General features: G+C 29.5%; 1 protein-coding gene across 1 annotated transcript in view; it reads right to left on the reverse strand.

Annotated features, from left to right (window-relative positions):
• LOC100159154 (puratrophin-1) overlaps positions 1–10504 on the reverse strand; it is a 174681-nt gene extending 164177 nt beyond the window's left edge. The window contains 1 exon segment of the mRNA XM_029488265.1: positions 10457–10504. Coding sequence (XP_029344125.1) covers positions 10457–10489 — 33 coding nt within the window. The 5' untranslated portion in view covers positions 10490–10504.
• Positions 10505–11323: the final 819 nt, after the last annotated feature.

The following is an 11323-nucleotide window of genomic DNA, read 5'->3' on the forward strand; positions in this document are numbered from 1 at the left end:
ACCATCATAATAATGGATGAGTTACGCGCTTCGGTTGAATTTAAAATTTCAACTAACTTCCGCGGGTTAACTTATGTGCGCTGTCCGTCTCTGACATGAGTTTACATTATTATCACAGTGCTATAAGCATTGCGCTGCTGCAACAAACGTTTAACTGTTATAAAGATTTAACACGACATTCCTTTTAGATAAAGAAAGTAGGTTTATTGTTGTTGTTGTGTTGCTTGTAACTTATGGGACAATTTGTTATGGTTCTCGGTGGGAGGAGGCCCAACGTCAATATGTAGGTATATACAGGTGCCTTCGTTAAATCGGGCTGAAAAACTATCGATAAAATAGAAGGAGGTAAGGCTGCAAGAAAAACATAATCAACGCTTTTCAAATCGTGATTTTGAGAGATATATCTATTACGTAAGGCGTGTGAATGATGGAGTCGTATAATGTAGGTGGGTACCGCGTATAATATATTATATTATATTATTATTATTATTATTATTATAGTGTCCGGGCGGCTGCAGTACATAAGGATATCGCATTGGAGTCGGTGGCGTTAAGATGTAATATATACACACGGAAAATATTTGAAAATTATTATAATATAAAATGCAATTAGGTGTACGCATGCGTTAAGTCTAGTCCACAGCAGCCTCGTGTATTATTGTGTACACATCGGAATATTATGTATACGGACATACCAGTAATAGTTTATAACCGTAGGCGTTCCATCCTGTCGATAGGATGTGTACATTGTGTGTGTGTGAGTGTGTAATGTATATTATACACCGATAATGGCAGGTCCAAGGGGGGTCGTCTCCACGGAACAGTGATTATTATATCAGGCACGTTAACGGCTCTATACTTGTAGATGTACGGGGATGCTTTCGACTGGTTCTATATATATTATATTTTAAACTTATCCCATCGCCACACCCGTCCACGTGACCGGTCCACTGGGAATTCTCAGCAAAGCCGAACACTGAATGCATCAATATGATGTATAATATAATTTTATATTGTAATATTATAAATTATAATATATAATAATATAACATACGAATAGATACGGGACACAATGTGAAGTTGACATGTGTATGATGTAAGCACGCATTGATGTCTACAGGGCACGAATAAGTTGTGCGAAAACCACTGTAAGTATAATGCTGCGGAGTAAATCACGAGACGGCCAATGCACATAGTCTATATTAGTATATTATATAATAATAATTTTAGGTGTCTATAAAAATATTTGATCCTTTATCAATAATTATTAATTAGTATTATATCGTGGAGCTAATGTGATTAGTGAAAAACTAAAACATTAAGGTAGGTACCTATCTCAATAATTCGGGTATAGTGTAGTAGGCGTTAAATATTTTCTCTAGTGGACTTTAATAATATCAAAACTGGTTATTCAAATTGGACACAATAAGTAGTACAACTGTTTACAAAATAAATATTATTTTAAATTATTTCAAAAGTGGTTTTTCATAAAATATAGCAACTATGGAATAAACTTCATAATATACAGAGTATAATATAAAAAGTGGTTTTTTTAAATGGTTTTATGCGTACGCTTCGTTTTTTATAGTAACGCCCAAACAAACTTTAATTTTTGGATTAATACATTTTTATTAGTGTTCAATATGGTAATGAGTAACTCAAGAATTTTCAAAATTTAAAACTTTATTCCATATAGTTATTATTTTTGGGAAACCCTAACTGCATGGCAACCTAATAATGATAGAAGTTACTCAGAAAATCATGAAAAGGGCGAGGGATCTATACAATTGTTTTTGTTGGATCGTAAACGCAACACGGAACTGGTACGAGTATAAAATGAACTACTAGGGAATAATTTGAATAATAAATGATGTCACGAAACTCTAACGATAGGTTATATTAAATAATAATAATAATAATAATAATATTAAAGTAATGGAAAAAATAATTTAAAAAAAAAACAATCAGTTAAAACACAATAACAAAATTTGAGTGAATGTCGGAATATAAAATAAAAATAGTATAAAACAATATTGCTGTATACTATATAGTCAATAATCTACAAAAAAATAAAAACAGTTCATAAGAGAATCTAAAATTTAAAAATAAATTTTCGTTCAGAATCGGGATTAACATAAACATTACAATGTGAAATTCAACAACAATAAAAGTAACATTACGTAATTTATGTACTGTAAATATAACACAATAATTTCAGAACACTTCGATCGAATACTTATAGAAAAGTATAGCATATAATGAGGTTATGTTACAATGGGCAGGTCCGTTAAAAATGATGCACCTATATATACCGATTCTACTCCGGTTCTAAACATTCTGTACACGTTACCATCAATCGTATAATATTTCATCGGTATAACGATGTCAATACCGTTATTCGTTAATTAATGAATTCCTAATTAAAACTAAAAATATAAAACACAATATTAATATAATAATTTCAATGGCCACTAAGTGGACGTGGAGCATATAGGTAAAAAGTTTCGTTCGAAATTAAATAAATAGGTTTCGGATGCTATAAAAACTCAACGTGCACCTCCTTGTTTTGTACACGTTTGACGAGAGGTGAGGTCGAGTTCATTGATACTGTTCGTTCCCTTCTATTCAGTAATCATATGTATATCACATTATTGTTTAATGCCTGTGTAGCAATAGCTATAGAAATATTATAAATAAATCATTAAGGGATTAACATAGTAGGTACGTTTTACTATTTAACAATTCGTTGATAATCGTTTGTTCGAAATGTTTTAGTATTAATATAAATAGGTAGGTGAAATGCAGTTGTGACCTCGAGTTGTACCACTAGCACCCATTTTTGAAATTCTCGTGCATCGCGAATAACAATGCTTAACGTAGATATATATTATATATAGGGTGTTTTCATAAACTTGACGGAAAATTCCCTTTCCATGGCATATCTGATTTAAATTTTGTTGTTATCTATTATATCCTTTCGATTTGAAATTGTTTATGGTTTACGAGATTTAGTCTATTGTGTTAATCATGGTGCGTCTTGTCGATCAACACATATTGTAATGCTCAACACGCGTTATAAACAAGGGAAAAGGTACGTTCACGCTTGTCACCGCAACCCGGGTGCGTATATTCCCGATTTTGTGTTTCACACTTAAATCGGAGTAAACTTTCATACAAGACATCAATATATATATATTTTTGTAAAAAAAACTTCTATAATAAAGTTATATCTAAATAGTTTTCGTCCATGTTTATGAAACTCCCTATGTAAATTATCACAAATAGTTTTCCACTTTTGGTCAAATAAACATTTTAAAAATAAAAAATGAAATTGTCACGCAAGCTCTATAATTTTTCTGACGTTTTAGATCGGTATACAAACATTTATAATTCCGAAAGTTGCATAACTTTAGCAATACTACCTATAACATTCTTGGAAATCTTGATGTATATCTTAATCAAAGTTCAAACGACTAGTTTTTAGAATCACATATTTATATTTGTGTTCTAAGGATAGTTATATAGATCCATAATAATGGTGGCAGATATTATTTGAATTTAAAATTGTAATTAGCTAATTAATATTAATTTGTCAACATTTTATAATTTCCTATACTAGATCCATTACATGTATTAAATATGTTTTCAAGGGACTATATTATAATCCTTAATAAATACATTTGAATAACTTAGAAACAACTCGTTTAAATTTTGATTTAGATATAGGTACGTCAACAACATTTTCAAAAAAATTCATCAGTAATTTTACAGTAAGAAAGTTAAGTTTTATTTAAAAAAAAAAGAAGTTTGTAATTTTTATAGCTACTGAGATAATTATTAAATTAAAACAGGGGAGTGAGCATGCTCGCAGGAATAATCAACCTGTGTACTGGTGCAGATTGGTTAGTTACTAATGCGCGATTTTAGTTTATTAATCATGAGATCCTACCCGCACCTGCAAAATACGCATAATATAATATTATCCATTGATAAGTATACGTATATAATATTATAGCCGATTTATAGGTAATAATATATAATATATATTAATACGTAGGTATGAAAACCGATTGGCGACAATTTTCGCGCGTTCTATCTTTTAAGCTGTCACGCGGGAAAACAAACAATGCGTGATATGGCTGGTACCCTTCATATATTGATAATGTTATAATGTAAACGACGAAAATCAAATACAACCGATTGCGGCGGAACGGCCTGCGCGATGCAGAGGAAGTGCTGCACGTCTTGTTTCCGGGGTTGGGTGTATATAAAATACAGGAAATGAACGCGATACATCCTTTTTGGGCGCGAATAACACTCCGCAGTGATGGGTATATATATACCGGTTACCGCGTAAAATATGACGTGCTACCTCGTATATTATAATAATAATATATGTTTACCGACGACAAGTCGCTCTGTATGATGTTAATTCGTAACACCGTTTTTGCAATATAATATGGGCAGATCACAATCGCGTCACGTCAATCGGTGTCACTTATAAAATTACATTATATTATATTATGTACCCATATTAACAAGCCACCTGAGATCGCCGCCACACACGCATGACGAGTACCTACCCATATAATATAATATTATAATGTCTGCGAATGCACTTTCACGCGGTGGCGTCCAATGAGCACATTTCCGATAATCTGCCGCCGGTGCCGCGGTGTCCAGGACGTGTAGGTGTGTTTTCTATATTAGCTCAAGGTCGGAGTTGTTGTACTACTACCGCGATAACACCGACTGATAAGAGGGTACGAAAAAAAACGGCCACTGCAGGACGGACTACGCCTGGTGGAAATGCATCGTGAAATATCAACAGCGGCTGCTGCAGGGTCACGTTTATATTTGTGTACTCTATCTTCCTACACCATATGCAGGTTACCATGAAATAACTATATATGAGGTTATATGTACGTAGTACGTGCACAGTATAGGTGCACTGCTGCCATATCACAACCCTGGTGTGAACTATGGGCCGTGACACAATAACAATAATAATATAATATTGTTAGAATCCAACGTATAGGTACGCCCACTCTCGCGGTCAACATATATTTTACACCTGCTCGAAGTTAAAAAAAATTACTGACACATCATCACACGCGTTCGTACGAATCCATACTTAAATTATGTGCGAAGAAAATGAATACCTAATTTCCATTTAAAACACACGGCGTCCCGTGATTTTATCCACGAACGCTTACCGCATCGTCCCACTATGGGAATTTAATAATCTCTCTTTTTCTTTTTAAATCCACTCCATTTAGAGGCTTGTATTCTATAGATTTCAGACATTGATTAGAAAGTTTTATGATTTTTTTTCAGTCATTTGTGTCTTATTTCATGTCAAACTTTAATGTTTTAGAAATTGTACGAATAATCTGTTCTATATGTGTGTGTGTGTGTGTGTGTGTTGTTACTATATGTAGTAATAGCAGGCGACTAAATCTAATAAAATTAAAATTAAAAAAACCTAGGTATAATTAAAATTTAAGAGCCTAGAAAAATATTTTTATATAATAACTTACTATAGGTACCCGTACCAATATAATTTTTGTCTTTATGAAAACAAAAGATAACAAATTCATTCGTTTTTAATATTATCTATAATAGGTATACCTACAGAATGTAACAGAAAGAACTGACTAAAAAAAAATTATGCTAATTATAAACGTCTAACAAAAATTGTTAATATTATATGATGAGTAAATAATTTAAGAAATACACTCAAGTTAGAAAGTTTCCAAAAATCATATTTTAAAAAAAAGTTATTACGTTCCAAATTAATATAATCAAAAAAATATTTATAATTTAAAAAATTCTAAAAAATAAACTATTTAACTTAGATAAATATTTTAGCATCAAAATTGTTCTTATAATCAGATTCACAAATTGGATATTTTGAATTTATCCAAAAAAATTTAAATTCAATTTTAAATTTTCATTTTCATTACTAAAAAATAAACATAAAAAAAACTTTAAATTATACATGTAGGAATAAATAAAAAAATATTGATTAAAACAAAAGTTATTACAAAATTCAGTTCTTTCTGTTACACCCTGTATATATTATTAATTTATTGTGTACGCGTGTTCTAAACTAAACATGTCCTAAAATATTTTCTAGGTTACAATATGAATTTTGTAAATCTCAAATGGTTAAATATTTTTACTATTATTAACATTGTATACTAGTATAATTATAATAATATAGACTATTCATATTTCATAACTTAGGTACATGTTTATCAGCCAATTAATAATTTAATGGTTCTTCGCTTGTTTCTCAACGTAATTATAATTCCAGTCTAAAATTATGTTACAATACTGCAATAATTATATTAAATTAAATGTACGAGTTTCTTAAATGATAATAAATAATTCTCGAATGTATCAAATGATAGATGAATTAAAGTTGTAGAGTCCACATTTGTCCGATACGTATCACACAAGTGGAATTGACAGAATTCTAAGAAGACTTGCCATGTTTATGATGAAGCATATTATAAATCATCATCAGTATTTTTTCATGTTTGTTTTTATTTTCTTACTCTTAATATTGATGGTCGTTCAAACGCAATCAACCACACAAAATAAACTGGACAGGTTATGGCGATGCATTTAATAAAATGAATATATTTAAAAATGTGAAATGGACTAGTGAAACACTATATTATGTTTCAAATTTTAAGTAAATTTAGTTAATCATTTTCATACAAGAATTTTTATAATACGCAATTTTAAAACTTGGTTCATATGTTTTTATTTCGTATTAATTATATATAAGTAAGACAATTGTATGCTTTCATTGTACCAGGGCTACAACATACTTGTACAGTATATATTTTAGTTTTTTACACAATTATTTAGAAATTTAAATTTGAACTAAATAAAATTCAAGTTTAGAATGTAGGTACGTTTAAACATTTTAATCACATAAGATAGGTATGTTCATCATGTAAATTAATATAGATCATATTATTTTTATTTTAATGAAAAGATAATGATATATTAAAATAAATTAAATTTTTCCAGCTTGTACGCATTTTACAAGAATTACTTACTATATTAATTTAATGAATTTAATCATATATGTAGGTAAAATTTACCACTTAAAATAAATCGTAAACCTAATTGTGTAATTGGTAAAAGGAAATGGTTTTAAAATTATAAATTTTATTTTATTCTATTGTTTTCATGAACTAAATTTTAAATAGTTAAAAACAACTATAAACTTTGTTTATTTTTTAATTTTTATTACTTATAATATATTTATTTTGTTTTATTTTTTGTTCAGTATAGTTAATAATTATTTAAAACGTTTAAAATGTAATTGATAAATTATGTAAACAATTAATCGTATAATTCTGTAATAGTGCCTACTACACGACTTATAACTTATAACTACCTACACTACAAACTATATTATGCTAAAACCGAGCTTAAGACAATACAACTTGAATAATATTATATTCTCACGCCAACTGCCAAGACCACCCAAAAGAAGATCGCTAGCTTAATTTTCTTATACTACACATTGATCAAAATATCAAAATAGTGAACACCTTTTTTTTCTTTTTATTCGAAAAATCATGAATGTTTCTGTGTAATTGCTCAATTACACGTATATGCATCGCCAGCAGCAGTAGACACGATTAAACCCGAAAACCAGTATATAAATATAATATACGAATAGTATAATTTTGTTCATCTTGTCTAATCTACTACCTTACAGGATAATGGATATTAATACATATTATACTTGCTGGGTGTCCGAACCAAAAACATATGAAGGGTGAGAGTTTCATGACATTAAGCAAAATTCCTATAACGTGTCATTTTTAAAAATATTTTCAGCATATTTTATATGGTTATAATTTTAATTTTTCACTGCATTCACTGGGATTATTATTATTGATTATATTAATAAATTATTTTATGCCTATCAATATTTATATATTATATAATATTTATGCAAAACCATAGTTTTGTATTATTATATTAGTACAGAATAGAACATGACTGCGCTTTAATAATATAGGTATCTAATATATTAAATTATCATTATACTATTCATTATTTCTTTAGAGTTATGAAATTATAACCTTTAGCAGTATATATTTATCAAAAACAATAAAAGTTATAAAATCGGGCTAACTTTTACGTAAATGTATACCTATCGTATATATTATGTATTACGACTATCGTCCATAATATACTAGATAATTTATATAAGTATAATGTATATATAACATTATAATTTATAACATACCTATTATGATTTACCAAAACAAATTAAAAACTAAACACAAACATACAGTTCACTCTAGTTGATTTTGTTTGAAGTTCCCGCAAAACCATTATGTAGATATTTCAAAAAAAAAAAACGGTTCAATAAAAATTAATCAAATAGCTCAGGTTCTTTAAAGCATAGGAAACACATACTAAATAAGATAACCATTACTTTCTAAATATAATGATTTAATATTATATTATATAGGAGTAGTAAGTATCTACTGATGAAGTGTATGCAACATAAATGAAAGACATCTTTATTGTTAGTATATATTATAATAATATAGTATACAGTATACACGCAAGTACCTGCAGCCTATATAAGATTTTTAATATTATTATTATTTGTATAATATGTTTAAATCTTGTCGTTTCCATAAAACTACTTTTTTACAAAAATGTGAAACATGCCTTGTAAAAATACCTCTAAGCAGTCTAAGCTTATAATTATCCACAATTGTTTTTTTTTTTTTTGTTTTCATTGTTTAAAACTCAACAAATCATTGAGATTTACTTGCCACAATAACCATTATATTATACTATGTTATGTTAGTTTTATAAATTGCTATAATACGTATTGCATGACTACACACAATATAACTATCTTAGCGACAAAATTTTACTGAATTTATATTATTTATTTTTACGATGCATCTAATCATAATAATTTATACGCCAAAAGTTTATGTCAAAATGTTTTTCAAGCTATTGGACAAATAATATATTTAACATATTTTACACACCATGTTTAAATAAACATTCAACACAAAATATTCATTTCCACGACAACTATTACGTATTTTAGGTACTAAACATAATAATGTATATTATGTGTAGTCACTAACCTATATGACTGGCATACTTTTAAGCATTACATATAATAGGACTTCTTACAAAATCCGTGTATCTACCTATGAACAAATATTTGCTTTACGAGCTTGTATTTTATCAGTAAATATTTTTTGTGCATATGTTATGCTCGATCATCAAGTTTATCATTAGGAAAATCACAAATGAAAAATACCTATTAACACGTGCAGTGTACCAAGGCCTTGTTAATATTCTCGTAAAATCTTTGAGCGTGTTCATTCGATCATTCGCAACAGTGCAGCACCTTCAATTTTAGTATTTTACATAGGAACTATCTGAATTCGGTAATGTCACGTATCTGTGACACCGGTTGTCCTAAAAGGCTTAAACAGTTAAACGTTTAGGTTAGTAAAAACTGTTCAAGTATTACGATTTGATGACGCTCGTGTCGTGTAGGTACTGACTATGAATAAATAGTAGAATTATAATAATTTTTTTTTTTGCCTAATAAATTAAAACCTTAGTAATTAGGTACGAAAATATTTGTAAATTATAATAAAATTTCAAAACAAAAACAGTGTTTAAAAAAATTTTTAACAAGAAATGTAATACTATTCGATACATTTCATAAGTAGCATAAAAATAAAAATATGTTTTTTTAATATCTTTGAATGCATAAGGTTAAATTATTAATTAATAATTAATGAACAAATGCTACTAGTTGTTAGTTCTAGCTACTACCATATAATATTGTATATAAAGAAAAATGATCCACTAATTAATAGTATCTATATTATCTAATTTCATTTGAAAAACTTTACTTTTTTTTCTTTGAATAACAGTTGTCACAAATATGAACCGACTACCTGTACAACATGGATTTTAAATATAATTAATTGCTTGAATATAAAATCTAGATTTTTATTTTATCAATTATGAATTATGATTTAAATTTAACTTTGAGCTTTTAATTCACAAATTTTTCAAATCAAATTCAAAAGTCATTTTAGACATAATTAGTATTTAGTAATATATTTAGTATACTATGATAATATATTACACGATAGCAAAGCAATGAATTAAATACCAAAATAATAATATTATTTATTATGACTTAATCTCAAAAAGAGTTGACGCGTAATTTTAAGTTAATAATCCGTAATATAATATAAGGAATATAATATACATTATTGATATGCTCATATTACCTATATCATTGTAATGATTCATTGCGATCTGTTTCGAATATTATTATAATAACACTCACCTCTCAGACTCTCGATAGAAATTTAAAATTAAAAATAAGACGAAAATGCATGTAGGTAGGCAAGGTACTCACTCTAAATCGCTTCAATGCGTCACGATTGATCATAACAACAATAATATTATGATGGCATGTGCACGCGCGGTACACGACCAAAGTGGAACGAGTCACCCGAACGAATGCGACACAGGGCACTGGGTGTATGCAAACATTGAGGCTTCTCGGACGGTCATGTTGCGTGCGCTCGGTGTACACCGATCGAATCGGTGGAAGCATTATTATTATTATTATTATTATTATTATTATTATCATTATTATTATCATTATCATTATTCTGCCTCCGATTTGTAGTTTTTCTTCGGGGCGAGCTTTGTGCGGCACCCGAGGAGATCGAAGGTCGGATACGTACGCACACACGCCCATTCGTCGGCGGCACAGGCACACAATAAATATTATCGTTTTCTCATTTATAGCTCTGTCAGAATAATATGTGAATGTGTGCTGCTGCAGGTAGTGCACACGGCGTTACAACCGAACACCGTGAAATGTCACGGGCGAACGATGGGCCATTAATAAAGGGAATTCAACGGGTCTGACGCGCAATACTGGTTCTACGGCATCGATAGGCGAAGAAAGGACGAGGGCCAGTCGTCGTGCTGGAGCACCCTATAGAAATACGTCTCCTCGTTGGATACAGGTAGGTACTGCTGCAGTTAAGTGCAACTGCAGTTGCACTCCTCCTGCAGCTGCAGTAGTACTCTGCAGATTTGTTCCACACGCCGATATATCAATGTTATTAATAATTGCATGCTATAATGTATTACCGTGGTGCTTTAATCCAAAAGAGGATTTCCTGGGCATTGGGTTGATCAATATTATAGTAAAACAATATAAACAATTATACCTAGTCATCTAAAAATATTTATAACAAAATCGCACAGA

The sequence above is a fragment of the Acyrthosiphon pisum genome, chromosome A1 (genome assembly GCF_005508785.2).
Source record: "Acyrthosiphon pisum isolate AL4f chromosome A1, pea_aphid_22Mar2018_4r6ur, whole genome shotgun sequence".
Lineage (NCBI taxonomy): Eukaryota > Metazoa > Arthropoda > Insecta > Hemiptera > Aphididae > Acyrthosiphon > Acyrthosiphon pisum.